The sequence below is a fragment of the Magnolia sinica genome, chromosome 2 (genome assembly GCF_029962835.1).
Source record: "Magnolia sinica isolate HGM2019 chromosome 2, MsV1, whole genome shotgun sequence".
In the NCBI taxonomy this organism is placed as follows: domain Eukaryota; kingdom Viridiplantae; phylum Streptophyta; class Magnoliopsida; order Magnoliales; family Magnoliaceae; genus Magnolia; species Magnolia sinica.
In genome coordinates this window covers 64,594,644-64,618,438 of record NC_080574.1, presented here as the reverse complement: position 1 = coordinate 64,618,438, position 23,795 = coordinate 64,594,644, and the positions used below count along the sequence as shown (strand labels likewise).

General features: G+C 42.4%; 1 protein-coding gene and 1 long non-coding RNA gene across 2 annotated transcripts; both read left to right on the top strand.

The window, feature by feature from the left end:
* Positions 1-18,144: 18,144 nt before the first annotated feature.
* On the top strand, positions 18,145-19,790 carry LOC131237160 (uncharacterized). The gene is made up of 2 exons (XR_009167075.1): positions 18,145-18,238; positions 19,184-19,790. It is a non-coding gene; the product is annotated as an uncharacterized LOC131237160 (long non-coding RNA).
* Positions 19,791-22,180: 2,390 nt separating this feature from the next.
* LOC131229134 (cytochrome P450 724B1-like) lies at positions 22,181-23,318 on the top strand. Its single transcript, XM_058225013.1, has 2 exons — positions 22,181-22,456; positions 22,747-23,318. The coding sequence occupies exons 1-2, from the start codon at positions 22,394-22,396 to the stop codon at positions 23,047-23,049; spliced, it is 366 nt and encodes a 121-aa protein (XP_058080996.1). The 5' UTR covers positions 22,181-22,393; the 3' UTR covers positions 23,050-23,318.
* Positions 23,319-23,795: the final 477 nt, after the last annotated feature.

Below are 23,795 nucleotides of genomic sequence, written 5' to 3'. Positions count from 1 at the left end.
CAGGGATGTCAGGAACACATAACCGGCCACGAAATCGTAGGCCCCCATCAGAACTAATACTCTAGTCGGAGTTCTCATCTGTACCAACCCGCTTCCTCATCTTCACCAAAAGTTCATCATCTGCCTGAGCTGCAACGATCTTCTCGTCGATAAGGGGTTGTACACGAACGTGTGCGATAACCTCATACGGTTCAACCACTGTAAGCTTCTGCTCAAAATCTCACACGAACTCCAACATATCCCACTTTGCTATCATCAGCGGAGCCGCAAACTCAATAGCCTTCTTGCGACTCAATGCATCTGTCACAAGGTTCGCCTTGCCCGGATGGTAAGAAGCATCGAACTTAAATTCCTTCAATGTTTCCATCCATCGGTGCTACCTCATATTTAAATCATGCTGTGTGAAAATATACTTAAGGCTCTTGTGGTCGCAAAAGAGCTCGAACTCCTCACCATAGAGGTAATGTCTCCAGAGCTTTAATGTGAAAATGACAACTGCTAACTGCAGGTCATGCGTAGGGTAATTCTCTTCGTGTTTCCTCAACTGACGCGAAACATAAGCAATCACCCTGTCCTTCTGCATAAGGACACAACCCAGGCCAACGCGAGAGGCATCAGTATAAATAATATACTTAACCCCTTGCTCTGGCAATACTAGTACAGCGTGGACGTCAACTTGTCCTTTAGCTCCTGAAAAGCTAACTCCGCCTTCTCATTCCAAGCAAACTTCAAATCCTTCCGTGTCAGCTGTAACAACGGTCTGGAATCTTCGAGAAGTCTTGAATGAAGCATCAATAATAGCCTGCAAGACCCAGAAAACTCCTTACCTCAGTAACTGAACCAGGCTGCTTCCAGTCCTGCACTGCAGCTACCATGGAAAGATCGACAGCTATCCCTTCCTTGGACACCACGTCCTAGGAACTTGACTTCCTCTTTACAAAAATCACACTTCTTGAACTGCGCAAAAAGCTGATTCTTCCTAAGAGTATCCAAAATTGTTCTTAAGTGCTCCTTGTGTTCTTCGCAGCTCGCAAAATAAATCAAAATGTCATTGATAAAAATAATGACGAATCAGAACAAGAATGGCCGAAACACCCTGTTCATCAGATCCATGAACACGGCCGGTGTGTTCGTAAGACCGAACGACATCACAAGGAACTCATAGTGACCGAAGCTAGTCCTGAAAGCGGTCTTCTGCACGTCCCCCATCCTTAACGCGTAACTGATGATACCCAGACTGCAGATCAACCATCGAAAAGTATCGTGCCCCCTTCAATTGATCAAACAGATCATCAATCCTGGGCAAAGGGTACTTATTCTTCACAGTTACCAAATTCAACCTGCGATAATCAATACATAATCGCAAGGAACCATCTTTCTTCTTCACAAACAAAACAGCTGCTCCCCAAGGAGACACACTAGGCCGAATAAAACCCAAATTCAGCAAACCATCTATCTGCTTCCTCAACTCCTCCATTTCACTCGGAGGCATACGATAGGTGGGTAAAGAAATGGGCACCGCACCAGGCATGAGATCGATAGCAAAATCAATCTCACGTTGAGGAGGTAATTCAAGAATCAACTCAAACACATCTTTAAATTCCTGAACTACCGGCGTGCTAACTAACGCCGATTCAGCCATACTCTCCAACAGAGAAGTATAATAATCAAGACGAAGAGGGTAACTGACCTGAACTGGGAAAGTAACTGTCTCGCCCTCAAGTCCATGGATGGTCACCGACCTTGCTTCACAATCAATCTCAGCTCGCATCCTCGTGAGCCAATCCATACCCATAATAACATCGTAATAAAAAAGGGGTGCGATAAAGAAATCAACACGAATCGATCCACTTCCTAGATCGACTAAACAATCCATACAACGCTTGCTCATAGCAGAGGAAATCCCCGTAGCGGTAGTAAGCGTCACTCCTTGCATAGAAACAGTACTCAAACCCAAACGCCTAACTGCCGTATAAGATATAAGAGAAGTAGTGGACCCTGTATCCACCAACATAGAAACGGGAATACCTTCAATGTGTGCTGTCACCTCGAAGGATCTCGACACCAAGTCAGACATAGGCGCTTCAGCTGAGAGCGCATGAACTCGAGCCTGCTGCTGACGATTCGGCGGAGGAACCATGGGCCGCTAACGTGGCCTGAAGTTAGGTATTGCAGGTCTGAAAGATGGATGAGCTGGCACTGAACGAAGAGGTGGAGGAGAAATAACCTGAGGCATCGGACGGCCAATCCTCTACGGTGGAGTAAAACCACTAGCCCGCATACACGAAAACAAAAACGGTTCAAATGCCCCATCTTCCCACAATACGAACACGCCTAAGAGGAGAATCTACTCGTGGCCTCTTGCCGAGAAAAGGTGCACCCTAAAAATTCGGTCGCGGCCTAGAAACCATCGGTGCTCGCATATGGGACGACCTGTCCCCGTCCTGCTTTGCTCGCAAGGACATGCTCACCAACTCCGCATAAGAAGAAATGCTGGCACAGCAAATCTTCGATCGGATCTTAGGCCTCAATCCCTCAGAAAAGCGCCGCATCCTCATCGTCTGATCGCCCAAAATCAAAGGCGCATACCGACCTAGCTTAGTGAACCGGTTCTCATACTCCGTCATCGACAGCCCTCCCTGGCGGAGGTGAAGGAACTCACTCTCCTTCTCATGTCAGTACGTAACCGGGAAATACTTCTCGTGGAAGCGTGCCTCAAACGCCTATCATGACCACTCAAATCCTTCCTCGACAGTACGAAGAACACTGTCCCACCATAGACTAGCCTCCTTCTCAAACATGAAGGAGGCAAGCTCAACCTGCTCAACCTCAGAACAATGCAGCGGTCTCAGCATCTTAGAGATGCGATCGATCCAATACTCGGCCTCCTCGGGTCTATGAGAACCCGCAAATGTAGGCGGTCGTAAGCGTTGGAATCGTTTAAAAGTGCCGCTCGCACTAGCACTCCCAGATGGAGGTATAGGTGAAGCAGGTGGAGTCGCCCCCACTGACTAATCAAAGATGCCAGCCATGGAAGATAGGAACTCCTGCTGGTGCTGGTGCTGCTAAATCTGCTACTGCTGCATCAATAGCATCATCTGCTCAAACCTATCAGTAGGCGGAGCAGACGAAGATGCACGGCTCGGCTCAGGAATTGAGGCCGTGACTGGAGAAGCCATAGGTGTCGGCCCAACACCGGCATGAGACGGGTCCGCCTGTGGATCCGTCTGGCTATTGCTCAAGGGAGGAACCCCAGCAAGCGACTCAACCAAGGAGAGACGGGCCAAAGTCTTCGAACCCTTAGGAGGCATCCCTACATTCAACAGAGGATGCAACCTGTCAGATTCTACATCTACATAATCCATCCACACAGCATTCACAGCACAACTTCAAAGATAAACAACATGCATTCCATTAAACAAAATTATCGCAATACAAGTAGTGCAGCAGTACATGAATCACGACTAGGAAAGCATGAGAACTACAACATCTAACACTTCAAACAACAATAAACAACTACAAATAACCCCAACTACAAAGCCAACAACGGCTACACACAGAAAGAAACAACAAACAAAGCAAAGGAGACTACAACAACAACAACTCATCAGAATCAGGAGATGGAGGCGGGGCACCCTTATCCTGCAAGCAACACAGGATAGACTTCAGAGTTCGAGTCACCTTCTTAAAATTATGCTTCACAAGGCCTCGAAGATCCATAATATCCTGGCGTAGAACAGTCTGCCCTTCTTCAAGCCGAGCAATACGGGCATCCCTGGCAGCCTGATCTGCGCTCTGCTCTGGTGCCACTGGAGGTGAGCTCTCACTCGTATCCTGTGCCTCTACCTCTTCCTTGTCCTACTCTGTTTCTTCCTCAATCTCAGCACCACCTTTATCATAACTCTCTTCATCATCACTCTCTGACTCATCCTCACTCTCTGAGGCTTGTCGACCAGAACCAATCTCCATCTGCTTAAGGGTCATCAGGTTAATATGACGAACAGGAACCGCTTCTCTGCTCCAAGCCTATAGCCTAACTCATGTGCAAGCTTATAAATGAGGCGGCCAAAAGGAAGCGATTTGGTCCTCCTAGTCGAACGAGTGATGAGAATAATCTGGCACAGGATGTATGTCGGCACACACAACTTCGCTTCTTGCCTCACCTGATACAGGAAATCTACCATCAGGCGCGTACACTCACTGCGGTTGCTCCACCTTGGGTATACATTGAACGTACACATGTGGTGAAGCAAACGGAAGTCGTCCATCATGTTGGTAACCAGAAGATTCCTATTAGGCTGACATTCAACCAGACGACCACACAAGGATCGGGTACGATGATCCCTCTCATGCATACTATTCAAATTCTTCTCGCTGGCATGCACCTCACCAAGTGGCACATTCAGGAGTTGGGATATCAAAGCGACGTTTACCGTAGCCTCCCGACCACTACCACAAGGAATCTTGAACTGTAGAGGCTCCAGTGAAGGATCACGAATATTGGCATAAAAAGCTCGAACAGTACTTGCATTCACGCGATACTCGCCCTCAAACAAGGGACACTAACCAGCCCCTTCCAGGCGCTCCAACAATAAAAACTCGCCATACAGCCGCGGATCAACATGAGCCTCAAAAAGGACTCTACGGCCTTCATAGACTCCATGCGATAGCTCCGCCAATAAGGTTCTACCAATGGGAGCTCAAGGATCGAAGTCCCGCTCGGCCGTGGCGGACGTGCTCGCGGCGGCACCTCTCTGCCTCCGTGCACGGGTTGGGCGGCTAGGCCCGACTTCATCCACGGGCGCTCTCTTCTTCCCCATCAAAGAAAGAAGGGTAGAAACAGAAAAGATGGCCATGATAAACTCAAAGAGGGCTATGAGAAATGAGAGAAAGAGAGAAATGGGAAGGATGGTGAAACTTCCACACACTTGAGATCCTAAAGATGGATTTAGGAGCCTAAATGAGAAGAAAATGAGAGGTAAACAGTAAAGGGAGGTGAGGTTTTGAGATGGGTGGGTAGGGTTTGCACGAAAATAGAGGAAGAAGAAGATTTGGAAGAGATTTAAAGAAGTTTTGAGAAGGATTTTAAGAAAAGGAGAGCTTGGGAGGGAGGATTGTGAAGGAAGTAGGGTTTAGAAGGTGTTTTAACCAACGAACCATGGAAGGGTGGGCGACACTAGGCCATACAAACGTCGGCCCGAGCCGGCCCGCCCGGCCTAGCCCGCTGATCGGTGAGGCCTCGCCGAGCCGGCGATGGCATTGCCGGTCTCTGGACCATCCGGCGATGCCTCGGTGTTTGGGCGAGGTCCTCCTGGTCCCCCATGCTCAAAATGATGTGGGTCCCCCCTTGGGCCCCACTGAAAATGCCCCGATCGGCCCCTTTGCATGATTCAACCCCTATCGGGCCATTCGGGCAGAAATCTGATACAAACAGAGATTTCTTGAAGATTGAAGGGTTGAAATGGGATGATAGACCATCTAGACTCATTAAAAGATGGTCTAGGAGAGATTTCGGGTCACTGTGTTTGATCAGGAGAGAGCACAGACTCGATCTCGGCGATCGTTTTCAGTAAACTTTCGCCGATAGAAGCAACGGGACACAAACACACAATCTACATAGACTCACACCCAAATACACTAAAGTGGCAACAGCATGTGGTGTATGACTATCACCTAGGTCTGGTTTAATCCAAAACATGTTCTGATACCAACTTGTAGCGCCATGAAATTCGGGGGTCGAGCATAACTCAGCTCCCGAGTTCCAAAACATCACTTATGCAACATATTTAATGATGGATGTATGTTGACTGTATTAATGTATAAAACATGGAATAGATTAAGCCAAAGTGCGGATATAATTCAGGGATAAGTGAAGAAAGCAAGCAGAAGACTTAAAGAACTATATGAGTACAAGTGCAAATCCCTGAAGTACATATATATACCAGGTCGTAATGTAAGTGTTGCTATCAAAATTACAAGTATCAAATTACATCATTTAATTCCCAAAAGAAATCCCAGCATCCCGCGCATCAGAATAAGGCTCACTAGAACCCGTCTGAAAACTGCATAAAAGAGAAAGCAGCCTCATCATCCTCAATCTCCCGCTCTGCCTCAGAAGTCGCATCAACATCTGCAACATCAGCAACTAAGACAGAGTCTGGTGGGTGTTTAACACCGCCCCAGAACGTGGGAGTGAGTAATCAACTCAGTGGAACAATAAAGCACAGGTTAACATGTTATCAGTTCAATCAAGTAGTAATGATAAAGCAGAACAATTAAACAAGTCCTAAGTACTCTTGTTAATGCAAGGATGTATGCAGAATGATGCGTGCCCTCACGCGTACACCCTCAGCGTCTTCATCTTACGTTACGCATGACATCACCTCAAAGTGCGCCACGTCTACAAAGCACATGTAAATGAGGTGCATGAAAATGATTACCAAGTGGTTATTAGTCCTTTTCATATAGCAGGGTTGGGAAGCTAAGATACCTTCCTCATATCACCATCCAAACAGTGATCCATTCTAGGGCCGTCAGTCTTAGACATCTCATACGATCATATGGTTTTAGGTCATTGCAAAGGGCTCGTCACCAATCAATGCACGCCCATCATACCTTCGTTACTACACTAAGGCTCCTCACCTCAATGCGGTATCCAGGTATGCTCGAGGTCACTACAAAGGGCTCGTCACTAATCAATGTAGGCCGACAGCAAGAATATAGTGTCCTATACCACCATAATCGGCTCACAAGTTTGGTTGCTCACTGGTCACTACGGGGAGGCTCGTCACCCCAGCGTAGGCCGACAGCTCGACCACGATGTCCCATACCACCATGTCCAGCTCATGAGTCTTAGCGGATCAAGGTACTATGGTTAATAGGATTTCATTGGTAAGTTGGGAACCCTAGATTCAAACAGTAGCGTCCATAGATGGTGAACATACATTGGACAATCGGGTTACTTGATGAACTCGACTAGCACGAGTGCATGTTGGGTTGAACGACATAGAGTGCGCAAACACTCCGCGTCGCCAAACCACTGCCGACAACTCTAATACGTCTCGGGTTCATCTAATCACGTCCTACGTGGCGAAAGCAACCTCAACCACGATCTTAAGGCTAATTACCAATTTCCTGGACTAATGCATAGTCCCACACACATTACACTACAACAGATATTCATATTGAATGTAGAACAGTAAAGGAACAACAACTCAAATCATGTGGTACACAAGCATTTGAAGAATATCAACTTAACATGAATGTAAGCATAAGTAATACTTGAATTTAAACAACAAGGAATGTAACTTACATGAAGGAAATCATACACACTAGTGGGAGAGTTGGGAATCGCTTCTCAACGCCCATACTAGGTTGGTACATCACACTTTAGATCATTCAGACATTTCTACAAACACTTAGAATACATAATACAACATACATGACGTATGTTGAAATACACACATTTGGACAATTCCTTTTACCAAGGAGTTATCGCACATACAATTAGCATAAGTACATAATAAATAATCATGGCAAACACAGGTTCTTATTTTATACGCGTACGGTACTTTATACATACACATAGAATACACAAATCTCAATATAACACATGCATATCAGGAACGCAAAATAAACATAACATTTGGCATGTGAAATCTCATCCATAGCAAGAATAAACCATTAACTGGCATTGAAAGCCTTGAAAACCATAACCTATACACTTAAAGTCCGCACCTTAAGCCAAAAAAGAACACCGAACTGATTTCAGACGATATGTCTTCGTCAACGGCGACAAGATAACCTAAAGCAAGAATAGAAATGAGCTATAACAACACAAAACTATCTTATGCTCTAACACAGATTAGGGTTAGGTTAACTTACCCAAAGATGAACTCAGAATCGCCGGAATAACGATTCAAAAGTGAAGGTTTAAGGATGAAGAAGAACAGGAAAGAATCTAAGATGATTCACCAACTTCTCTCTCACTTTCTCTCTCTTTTCCTTTCTCTTTCTTAGCTAGGGTTAGGAAATTCGTATGGAAAAGAGAGCTAGGGTTTTAAGGTCTATAAATAGGCCTAATATTGATGAAAATAACCCCAGGGCCAAGGTATACTTAGGGTATAACCAAAACCGGCCTCTCACGATCCAACGAAGCACTTCCGGTGGGCCTATTACCACGAAAGGTCGGACTTAAGCTCATGGACCATGGATCTAGGTCAAGCTGAGTTTTCGTACCGACCGGATCTTCAGATCAGCCGTGGCGGACCACACTCAATTCAACGGTCACCGAATCTCGATCAGGTCCACAAGCACAAGGACATGCCTGGGCCATCTTCCCTGATCAGAGGGTGAAATTGGGTCAGAATCCAACGATCAGATTGCTTAAAATTGTCGCACACGCGACACGACTCAGATTTCATAAAATCTTATTTAAGTTTCCAACTGTTCTCACACTCTTCACTCCGAATTCAAACAAATTGACCCAGAACATCACATGGACTTGATTTTCAAGGTGATGGTCAAGCCCAACATGGTAACCGCAACAGCCTAAGATCATCGCTATCGGACTTTCGACGCATGGTCCAGGTCCGATCCAGAACTTCCAAAAAATCCCAAGAGCAACTGGCTTTAGTGATGAATCCCAGATTTCAGAGTAACATAGCGCTAACTAATCTACAGCTTTTGAGTCATGCAGAAACAATTTAAAGTGATTGATGCAAATTTCACAAGCAATCGAGTATAACGCTAATTACCCTAAAAAGCTACTAAGGAAAGATTAGCACAAAATTTTCAGGGTCATTACACATATGTTGGGCCAGCCTTGTTGGACCGTCCAACGGCAGGCCCACTGGCCTGTCTGTCTGGACAGACCCAGATGAAGAGAAAATATAAATATCTGCTTGATTCAATACAGCTGGTGGGTCTCACATGTGTGGACCCATCTAGAAGTGGATTGGTTGGAGCACCACACCCAACAATATAGTTGCTGCAAAGACGTTAGCAAGGTCTATGGGCACCATGATGTATGTGCATCTCCATGCCGTCTAGGGCTAGGATTTTTGGGGAAGTGGGGCCCATATGTTGTGTATCCACCCCGTCCATCCATTGGCCGTGGACCCCACCATGGCAGCGTGTGGGGCCCACCTTGACTTGATGGGTTACATCCACACCGTCCAATCCACGGATGGTGGATGTGGATTGGCTGGAGTAACCCCCACACAGTAGATGCTGCTACTGCCCATTGACGCCAGCAAGTTCCGAGGGTCTGATCATGAGGTAGTGTTATGTTCAAACCGTCCGTCCAGGACGGGACCCACTCAACATGTGTTGTACATGTGGAGGTGGGACCAACCTTGATGTATGTATTCTCTCCCCACACCATCCATCTGGATGGTGCAAGTGTGGGGTGCACCATGATGTATAGGTTTAATTCCCACTGTCTGTCCGTTTGAGGACGTGGGCCACACTAAGATGCATGTGTTTCTCCACACCACCCATCTGTTTTAAGGGTGGGCCCACCCCCACATGTGTGACACATGTGGGCAGGTGGGACCCACCTTGATTTATGTATTTTGTACCCACACCATCCATCAGGATGGTGTGTTGAGTGGGGCGCACCCTGATATATGTGTTTGCATGCTCACCATCCTTTTGTACGAGCCGTGTGGGGGGGGGGGGGGGGGTCCACCATGATGTATCTGATCCATGTCGTCCAGCAGTTGTGGACCCCACTGCGATGTATTTGGCCCACCTTGATGTATATTTCGTATATCCCGACCATTCTTCTAGGGACTGGATGTTGAGGCCAACCATAATATATGTGTTTTCTTCTAAGCCGTCCATCCATTTTTATTTTTTTTGACATGGCCATGAGGATCTAGACGGTGGGCCCTATCATGATGCCTGTGTTCATCCATCCTGTCCACCGCCCATATCGTAAAGATATGGATGGTGGGACCCATGTAATGAATGTGTTGTATTCAAACCATTCAGATCATGGGGCCTACCTTAATATAAATGTGGCCATTGTTTGAGGCCCAATTCGATGTATATGTGGCCCATGTAGTGAGGCCCAATGTGATGCATATACGGCCCTTGTTTAAAGCTTAATGAGATATATGTGAGGCCCAATATAATGTATTTAAGGCCCATTGGAAGAGGCCCATTGAGATGTATTTGAGGCCCAGGTAAGAGGCCCATTGTGATGTATTTGGGACCCAGATATTATGCCCCTTTGTGATGTATATGTAGCCCATTTGATAAGGCCCATCATGATGTGTATGTGGCCCATGAGTGAGGCTCATAGTGATGTGTATTGGGCCCTTGAGTGAGGCCTGTGGTGATGTATATTAGGCCCTTATGTGAGGCCATGGGCCCACTGTACGTTTAGCTCTATGTGGGCCACTCCTTGGGAGCAATGTAGGTTAAATGTCCACATCGATGGGCAATGATGGTCAAATTTCCACATTGTGACCTTCCCTTAGGCCCTTTGTTAGGCTGATTATCAATGTCGATTGTGAGTACATGATAATGTAACATCATGACACATGCCCATACGTATCATCAATATGCCTGATATGAGATGTGGTTAACTGTTGCATATGTCATTAGGTAGGTTGTTATGGGGCTCCCTGATAGGCGAAGTTGTCCTATATGAGCACGTAGTACGTGCGGGTTTGATGCATGACTGGATGGTATGACTCACGCATCTCGCATTTTATGATATGACCACTGTACGCCCTAGCCACATCAGGATCGTAGCCTCCACAGGCATATCATCCGTGGCTAGATGGGACACCGAAAATCTTTTTCTATATGGGGTGCCATAAATATCTCTAGGTGAAAGTTTCTAAACCCTCTAGGCACCAAAGGACGCTCCAACGTTTAGACGGAGTGGATACATGAGTGACCGAGTACTGAATACTAGTAGGCCGCATCTCCAATGTGTCGTGGTCAGTTGGAAGGGAGTGTGGCCTTATCCGCCCTAGTGAGGGGGCTGTAAGGTAGGCTGAGTTTAACCATCTCCCAAATAGGTCCGCTATAAAGGAGCCACGTAGGCATTGGTATACTGCTGGTAAGCGGGTAGTGAGGTCTCCTCCACTTACCCAGTTGTGTGCTTGATGGGGCGGCAGGTGGCGTAGAGTGTAATGGACCCCAGTGATGATCCTAGAGATGTGCGGTACTGATACGTGGACTTATTAGTAGGAATTGCATACTCAGCATTTTACTCATTCATTCATTTATTCACTCACTATCCACTCAGAATGGTGGTGTGCAACTAATTGTTATGTGTACCTTCACAATGGTCAGGATTTCAGTTGGGGCGTGCGACCAACCTGAGATCAAGAGTTTACCACATTGAGTCTAGCTATCTAAATTTAGGTATGAGACCGGTTTGGATAGAAGTCCCTTGTGATGGACCCCATAACCTGCGATACTACGTACTATCATCCCGACTTCACACTCCAGCTTGGTCATTTCATTTACACCACAAATTGCATTGCATCCTCAACACATAGCATTTGGCTTACTATGCTCTATATTGCATTGTATTCTCAGTATATGATATTTGGCTTACTGTGTCTCCACATTGCATAACTGATCTACATTGCTTCCTCAGTATATGATATTGGCTTATTATGTTTTTGCATCGCATAACTTGGATAAGGTTGATGGCATTTATAGACTTACCACCATGTTTCCGAATTGCTCTAATATTACATACTTGGCACTTACCTTGAGCACACACTTACACCACCCTCTAAGCTTTTTATAAGCTTATACATGATAGATGCGTGCAGGTGGCGTTAGGTCGTAGCAACGTTGAACTTGAAGTATGCGGCTGTCTTTTGGAGCTTTGATTTTCAATATATGTATTTCCCTTTCAGCACTCTATTTAATTGTTTATATTAGTGGATATGTGATAATAATGTTACCTTTGTGAATTGGGTGAACTTGTGGTTATGCTTCTTACGAGATAAATGTACATTGGAAAATCCTTCTTATAAGATCTCAAGATCAGAATCTGGCGTATGGGCGCTGGGAGCTGAGAATGTACTAAGGAGGCTGTCGTCATCGGATTCGGTGATCGGGAATTTTGCCAGCCCGATTTCTGAGTTTGGGGTGTGACATCTTTCATTCTAGAATTTTTTAAATTCATTAACAAATGAATCTGATCACAAGTACTATACATATCATTATCAAGTAACTTAACAAAGGTAATGAAAAATATAAAATAGATCTGACCGTTGGAATCCCGAATTTGGCCCACACAATATGTAGCCATAATAAGCCCTCAGATATATTCTGGCACCAGTCCAAGATCTCAGTCGTCCGAACTCCGATCGAGGCTTATTATATACCATTGGAAAGCTACTTAGATATTCTACAAATCCAATAAAATATATCTTTCTATTGAGTTCAATAAAGGGACTAAAAACTGGTCTATTTTCACGAATTGTGCCATTGGTGCACTAGTGGATAGCAGCTAAGTAAAATTGATGCTATGAAAAATTGGACCATTAGATAGCCACAAAATTTGGTCCAAACTTATCTTATTGTGCGATTCTTATTATTACCAAGTTTCAATTAAGATCTTAACATTCTTGATTTTATACAATTTTTACAAGTTGTTGTCTAGTTATGAAAATAGGATTACATGTGAAATGTGAGAATATAATGTACATCATGATGGGCCACATTAATGTGGGCTACCTTGTTGACCACCATGGACAAACATACATGCACATAGGGGCTCCACAGTAGTGGACCCCACATACATTAAGAAAATATAAAAAGAAAAAAGAGGAGGATGAGGAGGATGGAAGGAGGGGGGGTGTACACTCACCTCAAATGGATGGACGGCTAGATAATGATGTGTGGTCCACTACCTTTAGGTTTAATGGTGGGCCACACCTTAGCCACACTCTCTATTTCTCTCTTAAAATATCATAAATTTCTAATCGTAGTAAAAGTATGAGTCTAAGAGAGCTCCTACTCTTATATAAAGAATTGGGGGTTGATGTGGCAAGATGATGTGACTAGTTTATGGCATCTTATTGGTGTTAAAAGTGAGGTACAAGGTGGTGTATGTTATAAGTAGTGGAAGGATATGGATGGTGCTATGCATGCATTGCCCAAGGTGGAAGAAATCTAGGCATGCATTGGCTAGTGGATGGATAAGGATTGTGGGTTGTAAGTGATGTATGGTGGATGATGAGGTGGAGTAGTTCAATTGGTTGTTTGAAGTGATATGGCATAAAACAGGATATGCATTGGATGCAAGTGTAGGATGAGGTATACATGGGCCATAATTAGTTTTTAAGGCATGGGGAGAGGGCTAATATGAATTTTGGGGTAGAACTCATTTTTGTCTTATAGTGCATTGTCTCATATGTGCTAGATATTCATTTGTCATTTAGTAATTGTCCCATCTTGTGATAATTTTCATTTTCTAGAAAATGGGCTTTAGGCCCATATGAGCTCAAGTCTAATGGACCCAGCACAATAAAGGTTGCTTGTGTTACAAGATACGCAATTTGGGTCATGGATTTCATGGGTCGTATCTCACTAACGGAGCATCAGATTGACGCACGGTCTTCACCATTATACTACAGCAGCGATGCAGTCCACATGACAAAGGTTTCAAGGTTGTTTAGTACAGATCACTTGGGTGGGGTTGTTGTGTACATGAGTAAGGCATGGGCTTGTTTAACTAGTGGGGAGAGACATGAGTGATGGATGACTTGATTGATGGATGATTGATTAGACAATCTTTGAATTCGTGCAAGTGGGGCCTGATGCATTGCACGACCCATGTCGAATCATGCCAAAGCTGGAACTTCTAATCTAGGGATCACAATGAGGCATGCCACGCAATGTTAGAATCGTAGTGCCCGCGTGATCATTAGGGTGCAAGTCTCACGGTGTTGCAGTACTAAAATAGAATCGCAATAAAAACTCATTGATCTAGTCCACCAGGAACACATTGTTGTCGAAGATGAAGCGTATGGTCAGTCTCATGGTGTTAGGGGTCTTACAGTGGGGCTAGAAAACCACCCCACCAGTGTCCCATGCAGATGTGGTAGTGGTGTCCCCCAATCGTGGGCAGAAAAATGAGGCAGATCTAAGTATCGAGTGGGCTGCATTGCGAGGATTAATGCCTGCTATTGAAACCTTCCAAGGCCCATTGTGAGTTCCTTATTCATCTAAACCAGCCCAAATCAGGGCTCATTAGGCCCCTCTTGAGCTGGGCAATCTGGTGAACAGAGTGGATCATCTAAATAAGCCCCACTTGGGTGGAAAATAAGAAAAAATATAACAAAGAAAGAGGAAAAATAGCAACAGACACTGTTGTCAGCGTCCAGAGAGGGCGCACGCCTTCCATGGGCGTGGAGTGGGGGCCCACTCATGGGACCCACCACGGTGTATATGTTTCATCCATGCTCTTCATCCTTTTTGCCAGATCATTTTAGGCTAGGGACCCCAAGATTAGGTAGATCCGAATCTCAAGCGGACCACACTGAGGAGAGAAGTTGGGCCAAGGGGGCTGCCCCTATTTATAATTATTAGGATCCCCCTCATGGGACCCACCTTGATGTTTATGTGCCATCCACACTGCCCATCTAATTTTTCATATCACTATAGGCCATAGATCGAAATATCATGCCGATTCAGACATCAAGTGGGCCACACAATAGGGAGTTGTGGGGGTGGAAATCCTTGGATTCTGGAATCCCTTGGTTTTTGGAATCCCATGGATTTGGGATCCCTTGGATTGGAAATCTTTGGACTTGGGATCCCTGAATTTTTGGAAATACTTAACTATGTTTGACACCCTGGATTTAGAATCCCTATGATCTAAAGGTAACTATGCATTATATACTTCCAGGGGTTTGAATATCTTTAATTAGTGTACAAATGTAATACACTATGGTCGTAATAAATCCGTTGGAATATACCTTGCCTAAAATGATGAAATCCCAAGACTCGGATGGGCCACAAGTGCAAGATAACATCTTAGTGACTAACCAACGATTTATGTCAAAAATGTGCAGATGTTATAGATCATCCTATAAAAGTAATTATAGTGATGTTGTTAATAATCTAATTATTTTGGGATATCATCAGTGGGCCATGTGCCCAATAGATTGGTAGCCTAGTGGTACACATGTTGTACATGTGGGTGTCTATTTAGATCATTATCAGTGGGCCTCTCCTTGGCATACGTATTTTATCCATGCCTTACATTTGGTTACTAGACCTTTTTAATGTACAAGCTATACGAAAGAGTCATTATTAGTCTAACGTGGGTTACACGACATAAACCTCTATATTTCTAGTTGGGCTTGCCATTTAGGTCCCGCTCTCTATATATGATATGCCAATTAAGGCCAATTATCACATGATATGTTTGATAACATGCTAGTGTACTTGGCCTGATATGACACACTAATAACATGCTTAGTGTAATGGTTATCATGCCCAGTTATATGCCCATACTCATCATTTATATGACTATTGTAAATGATGATTATTCATAGCATAAGCCTTTCAACTTAGGATACTTAGGGGACTCTATATGAGATAGGGTCGCCCCACATGATCGCATAGTATATGCAGGTTTGGTGTATGACTTGAATAGTATGACTCATGCATTTTACATCCTGTATGTCACGATCACTTTTACACCCTAATGACATCGGGGTTGTGGCCTCCACAGGCATACCATGGATGGCCAAATTAGATACCAAAAATATGTATTTTAGCACTTGGGCACTATAGATGTCATTGAGCGAAAGTCCTTAAACCCTGGGATATTGGTAGGATGCTCCAATGTCAAGGCCAAGTCAATAACATAAGTGTCTGAGTGCTAAATACTAGTAAGTAGCATCTCCCACCGAGTCGAGGTGGATTGGAAATGGGTGTGATCTTATCCGCCTGGGTGTAGGGGACTATAAGGTAGGTTGAGTCTCACCAACCTGTGAAATGAGTCTGCTATCGACGAGCCGGGTGGGCATTGGCATATCATTGATGAGGCGGATAGTGAGGTCTCTTTCAGTCACTTGGTCATGTGCGTGATGGGCGATAGTCGGTGTCGGAGTGTACTAGACCACGGTGATATTTTCTATTACGAATTGTTCTGATATGTGGACTAGTTGAGGATTGGCATGTTTGTGATGCATCTCTAACATATGACACTCGGCCGTATAAGACTTGCATTACGTAACCTTGGTATGGCTAAACGACATTAATAGACTTGACATCTTAGCCCTTCATCATCTTCTGCACAGTATGATATTTGTATTCTTGTCATATGCATTGTGTACACACACACGCACTTTACTAAGCTTCGTAAGAGGCTTATGCATATTTTTTACACTACAGGTGATGCTAGGGCATATCAGCAGCATTAAGCTCGGAGCATGAGCTTGATCTTTTGAGTTCTTGATTATATCTTGTATTTCCCTTTCCAACATTGTATTCAAAGATTATATATTGGATATGTGATGATGATATTTTTGTGACTTTGGTACACTTATGGTTATACTTCTTTATAATTTAAAAAAAAAAAAAAAAAAAACCATTCTGAAAATTCTCCTAGTGGGATCCCAAGATTAGAATCTAGCATGTGGGAGCTGAGAGTTGAGAATGGGGTACTACAGAGGCTGTTGACACCGAATTCGGTGGCTAGGAATTTAGTGAGCCTGTTCCCAAGTTTGGGGCGTGACAAGCCATATGTCCACCATGTTTGTTTTTTGTTTATGTATTGATGTAGAAAATGTTTAGGGTGCATAATTTAGCAACTTGAGTTAGTGCATAGGCTAGATGTGATCTACATTCTTCTGGTCAGTTAAAAACTTTTAAGGCAGAAGTAAAAGTTCTTTTCTTTAGGAATTCGTAAGGACAATTGGGCATGGATATGGGCTCCAAAACAATATAACTTGTGAGGCTTAAGGGATTTAATCGAGCACTACGTCTGGAGAGAGAGTTTTAAAAAAGAAACAAGCCTCTCTATTTGGAGACCACACCCACTCATTCTTCTCAGACAGTTACAGGACAACCGCATAAAGAAGGTCGTGATGCTCAGCCACTTTGTCGATGTTATGTTCTCATAGATTGTACTAGAAGTGCATTGACCACACTATTTTACTTACCACAGGCTCATTTCATCCCAGTAGTATTTCAGTTGGATCGTAGATGTTCTATGTCAGATTCTACTTTTTTGAGTAATTTTCAACTGTTTGTTTCAAGTTTGGTAAGGAAATAGAATGATACTTTGGGTTGTGCCTGAATTGTGGTTTGGATTATGTGCAACCATGTTGTGTACGTGTTCGCTTTTGTAATATTTTTCTTTCCTTTTTCTGATAAAATTTTCTTATTCTATTGTTCATATTCATTTATTTCAAGCTAGAGTCTATCCCGTATACAACATGTAATGATATACATAGTCTGTAACCTATGTTGTTGTTATTTTATTGTTATTGTAGATTCCACCAGATGTCCGTCAAGCAAGAATTTTTGTCATCGGCTATTCATTGGTAGGTACTTATGGGTGTACTTCTTAAAGGAAGGTAATGTTACTATTTAAACATTATTGTCATCATCGTCATAATCATCATCTTGGAGTTGCTAAGAATGAAACAATCATTAGCCAATGGCTTTAAGTACCTAAAAAACCTAATATTTCAAGTTTCTGGAAATGGCTGATCAAATGAAATATTTCAAGTTTCTGGAAATGGCTGATCAAATGAAATATTTCAAGTTTCTAGAAATTTTGATGGCAAATGAAGTTTATTTCTATTTAAGAATTCATTTAACCAACACTAATTAATTGGGACAAGGGTTAGATGATGATGATGATAATTAAGATTGGGAGCATTACTAAGGCGCATGCATGTACACACTACAACAAAAAGTGGATTAGCCAACGGTTTATGTAGCTAATTTACCGGCGCTAATTAAAATGGTCATCAATTAGCGATTGGGTATATATACCGTACCAAAATCCCTAGCCCTGTTTTTCTCCCCTCTCCCGACTCTCTCCCTCTCACCGCCCCCGACTCTCTCTCTCTCTCTCTCTCTCTCTCTCTCTCTCTCTCTCTCTTCTCCAGCTTTCTTTTTGTTTGAAAAGAAGCAATGCCTTCAGATCTGGCGATCTGTGATCGCTACCCTGAAAACGTCGCTCGATGCCACTGCACCCGAACGCGTTTGCTATCTCCGCTGCACTCGATCGGTACTCTCTCTCTCTCTCTCTCCTGCACCTCATTCCTTTCATGCATCTCCCGATTTCTCCAAATCTCCCAAAACCCTAGAGATTTTAGTTGATTTCTCTAAATCTTCTAAAACCTTATTCACATTCCAACTCTGCAGCTGCCTGAACCGAAGAGACTGGTCAGGTGGTTTTTTTCCTCTCTCTTTTAATCACTAATGGATTTATTTTTTTACTTCACTGGATTTGGGATTTTACAGGCCACTTATTTCTTACACAAAGCATGCTTGTATAGAATTTGAGCTATAAGCATGTCACATGTTTGACGAAATTCCTGAAACAAATGTGTGTAATTTTTATGTTTGTTTTTCTTAATGGTTTGGTAGGTCTTTTTTTTTTTAATGGTTTTGTTTTCATGTTTTGTTTATCTGTACTTGTACAGTCCAAACATGCATCTCTTTTATTCTCCCATCATGCTGAAAACACTTGCCCCAGTGAGGAGAAACAATCAGGCCAGAAACTATAGGGGGCTAAGGCTCTTCAGGACCTGCTACAGGTGAGGAGGCATGGAGCACATCGCTATGCCTGCACCATGGACCAGAGCACGATTACACAAGGAGACCACAGACATAAAACTTTAGCTATGAAATCATGAGAATTTCTGTTTGGTATATGATTGACAAAGCATGATCATACAGCCAACCCCAAAATGGTAGGATGAGGCTAGGATGATGATGATGGTGATGTAAATAAATAAAGAAAAATAAATTCAAACAAAGATTAGTGACTGACCAGTGAGTATTGGTGTGAAAATGGAAAATTTTCAACTGTCCTATTTTGGCAAAAAAATGTCTGTGAATCAGAGATTAGGATTGTTCAACCAATCTAATCTTGGGACTGTGACTTGGCAGTAGTGAACTACACAATATACTTGTTTTGGTTAAGTTAAGCTTGTTTTGGTTTTTGCAGGGCATAATTGAAGTGCATAGAAGGATTTTTATTTTATTTTTTTCCATTCATCAATTGCTTGAAGGTGGTGTAAAATATTCGTTTCTTTGGTGAATGATTTTATGCAGTTCTGCCTTTCAGGAACAAACCACTCCCAGTTTTTTGTATCTTTGATTTTAACTTGTCAATGTCATTGTCAATTTAATACAAAATCCATGTTCACCTGCAGTGTTGATGAGCAGGTAGCCAAGGACATATAACTGCTAGATTCCATTGCTGAGAAGCAACCCCAAATCTTCTCTGAAGAATGCAAGTATTATTGAAGTAAAGAGTTTGATTTTTTTTCACCGGAGTTTGAAGATGAGATCATAATGCTGGTTGATTTACTTGATGCCTCTGCCTTTTGGATGGATTGAAGATTTTTGGGGTCCTAATGCATTTGGTTTATTTTGACTTTTGTTACTGAATATTTATTGGATGTTGCAGGTAATTAGCACATGGGATGACCAAAAATGAGTGATGCCCCATTGGTTTGACCTGGAAAATTTATTATAACTAACCTTTTCAAGTAATTGGATGATTCATATGATCCAGTAACATTTGTTGTTTCATGTCTACTTGTTGAGGCAAGGCTTTTAAGATTAAATGGTTGTAGCTTGATTGGGGAGTAATGGGATTTTGGTTGTTAAGCTATTAGCAGCTCTTGCTTTTTTGGTTGGAGAGCATTCTGATTACAGTATATCTGCATCCAACATGACTGTTCATTTTCTGATACATATGTATCCCACCTTATATTTGATCACTTTGGTCTTTTTTCTTTTTTCTTTGGGTGGAATTGGGCAAGTTTGAGTTGAAGCTTATTGAGTGGTTTGGAGTGTGTTGAAATGCATTGAAGCAATTGAAAATGCTGCTTAGTTCTCCTATTTAATCGCTGTCAACTGCAGATTGAATTCATCTCATCCATTTGTCTTGTTTGTTTGCGGGATACATAGTTTTGCTAATTATGTGGACTTAACAATTTTAAGTAAATGGGTTGGGCTTGGATTGAGCCCTAGTCAACTTGTTCTACCCCTATAAGTTATCAATGGGTTGAGTTGGATGATCCAACTAGACTTAGCCCAGCTGATCTGATGGTGGCTTATATCTCTGTAGTTTCTTCATTTTACATGTTCTTGCCCTGAATTGAAATCTCATGTCATAAAATTTGCTTGATTCTGTGGAAATCTTTAGGAACCCTGAAGAGATCCCATGGGGTAAGACTGGTGCTGAGTATGTTGCAAAAAGGAGGTCCGTAGCAAATAATGATGAAGGATTGCTATGTGTGCAGAAGACCATGTTATGAATGAGCTGTTCCAAATCCTGTTTTTGCATATAGATTATTTGTATCTGGCATGGAACTTAGCTGCCTCCTGTCAAGAAACTTTTTGCATATAGATTATTTGCCAAGTTTGCTAAAAAATAATAATAATAAAGGAAACCTTTGCTTTTCTTTGAAAATTTTAAAGTTGCATTCCATTTTTTAAAACTGAATGTTCGCAATTCAATTCACATTTTTAAAGTCGCACTACTGGCAACAATATCATAATCTACAACTGTGGTGATGGTGGCTGCACTCCTATAGTACACATGGCTTGCAGCACAAATTCGAACCATGTATTCCAAAGCAACATCTACGCGTCTAGCAGGTGAGTCGACTAGTGGTTGTTTGTTGCACATCTGGGATCAATTGGAGCAAATTCAAGGTTTTTTTTTTTTTTTTTCCTTCAGAATCCTAGAAATGGTTATCTGTTTGGTGGCCAAGGGTTTGTTTTGTTACATCCATATGCCTGTCATGCTGCAAGTGCAGTGATTGCATTAGCCACAGTAGGTTGGTAGATGTGACTGTCTCTAGCCTGATTAGTGGGGTTCGAATTCCGGTTGCAGTCCATCAGTAGCTGGCTCTGTTTCAAGATCTGGCTGCTATGGTGAATCTTCATGTTGGCTACTGGGTCTTCCCTTTGTCAAGCTGTAGGTGTTGTGGTTGTTTGAGGCTGATGCAGTTTTTTTTTTTTTTTGCTTCCGATGTGGGTGATGCAGCTGGGTTAGCATTTATTGAGTCTTTCTTGTTATATATATATATATATATATATATATATATAGACACAAACATGCACACACACATTTCTCGGACAATCCTAATTTAGCGAATGATGAATGATCGATGTTAGTCACCTACGCATGTATATGAATATTGTGATTAGAGCTACACTTAGCAAGTGATGACCTTATGTGTTTGTGGTTTTCTTAGAACTATCGCAATAATTAACCATGGGATTCAGTTATAGCAAAAAATATCTTGTAATGTCTTATGTCTTCTTGTGCAGATAAATGCAATTGGATCTTCCTCTGATGATGGGATTCATCTGCTAGACTTCTACCCAGACTCCACCTCAGCAGATATTTTTAAGTCACAGCCCCAAAATCAGAGTGGTCGAACAACCCTGATCCCTGATTCATGGACACTTTTTGTTGAAATTTCATTCTCAACCCTTCAACGCTTTTTTTTTTTTTTAAAGATTGTTGTTTCTTAGATGTAAACCCTTTGCTTCCTTTGTCACAAGGAAAGGATTTCGCACTGGATGATCCCCTCATTTTGTCTTGTTGTCCTGCCTTTTCCTTGAATTTTTGCGGTAAGATAAGACATATATCTTCTATTGTTTTGGTTCTTTCAGCTGATTGTTTAACACAGGTTGACAATAAGCTTGGTATTTCCTTGATATAGGAATGCATGTGAACAAGGATGGTGTGTACATCCCATTTGCGGTACGATAAGACATATTTCTTCTCTTTTTTTTTTTTTGGGAAGACTACTGTCATTTCTGTTATGTTCTTCTTCATTTCCATAGTTTTGGTTTCTCATGGTTATGGTTTAAGAATGGTAGTTAGTCGTACCACTCATATGCCAAAAATAGAAAAAAGGATATTTGCATATATATCAGAAGCATGGTGTGTACATCCCATTTTCCAAAACCTTATGTGGTCAAATGATTCATATTGGGGTGAGCTATCAACTTTTTGGGGTGGATGTACAATTCCTCTACTCTTATGTGATTATAATAAAATTCAAGTCACTGTTTTTTTTTTTTTTGGTTCCTTTCTTCAGTTCACATTCAATGTGATGGTAAAACAAGCTCTTGGGTTGACACCAGAAGAGCCACAAGCTGCAAAAATACTGGAAGATTTCCTCACTTCATGAATGGACTCATCTCCTTTCCACTATATATTCCAGGCACTCCATATGCAAGAGCTGTTCAGGTACTTCCAGTCATATTTATTATGGTTGATTGAGAGTCCAAAATGATGCTGCCCAAATGATCCTAACCATCAGATCAGTCTGATATTGAGGTTGTTGTCTATACCAAAAAGTGCCACTTTATTTGAAAGATCCTGATTCTGATACATGCATCACATGTGTAGGGTGCATGGATCACCACCATTTTGAGACTGTTAGTGAACTACCACCATTGGTGTCATTTCAAATTAGATATTTGCTCCTTTTACTTTCTAACCAGAACTTTTGACTGATTATGTGTGTGTATATGCAGGCTAGAGCAAGAATATCTTCTACAGTGAAAGCTATAGTTGAAGAGAGAAGATCAAAGGGAGAGGACTCTGCTGGTAATAAGAAAAGTGATTTCCTTGAAATACTCCTATCAGCAAATAGCCTGTCTGAGGATGAAAGGGTCAGCTTTGTACTGGATTCTTTGTTGGGTGGATGTGAAACCACCTCCCTCCTCATGGCATTGGCAGTTCTCTTCTTGGGTCAATCACCAGCTGCTCTGCAACAACTGAGGTTAGACACCATCTTTCTCTCTCCTTCCCTTTTAGCCATTTCAAGCTCCATATAAAAAAGCTGAAATTCAATGGCCTTCTTTGAAATTTTTTATAAAAAGAAAAGAGAGAAAATGAAAGAAACCCTTTTTTTTTTGAAACAGTCAGAGCATGAAAGTATAAGAACTGTGAAAGGAAAAGAAGAGTACCTGAACTGGGATGACTACAAGAAAATGGAGTTTACTCAACATGTAAGTGTAACTTTCTAATCTTTTAAATTAAGGGCTATAGATTAATATATGACTTTATATTGGTTTCTTAAATGGTAGTGATTGGATAGATGGTACACGTGACCCCAATGTGGATGGATCATATCCTGATGATTTTAACTTATTGAATGATCAGGTGGGTCAAACTCAAGCTAAAATGCTTTGTAGTGGATCAGCCTACTTTTAATGAATGGTGCAAAACACATGCTAGATTAACACTTGTTTATTGCTTTTTCTACCTGTCCTTATTCTTTTTATTATTAGTTTTTCTCACTTTCTAGCCTGTTTCCAATGATGTGTATGATTTTTAATGTTTTTTATTTGAAGGTCATTAATGAAGCTCTCAGATGTGGGAACATGGTCAAGTTTGTGCACCGAAAGGCCCTCAAGGATGTCAATTGTAGCAAGTACCTTGTCAGCGATAGAGAAGAATGGTTGCCTTAATCATTTTTTTCAGTTAGACGGGCATAGGTTTCTCAACCAATGGCTCTAGGAAGCTCAAAAGTGTAGTGGTGGCACAAGTGACAGTTCTGTGGAAAAATCGATCGGTGCAG

What these genes read in the sequence shown, in the direction of transcription:
- LOC131229134 (XM_058225013.1), top strand. Translation starts at nt 22,394, where the DNA reads ATGAATGGACTCATCTCCTTTCCACTATATATTCCAGGCACTCCATAT. An exon ending in CATATGCAAGAGCTGTTCAG is followed by an intron (nt 22,457 to 22,746) that starts GTACTTCCAGTC and finishes GTGTATATGCAG; the next exon opens with GCTAGAGCAAGAATATCTTC.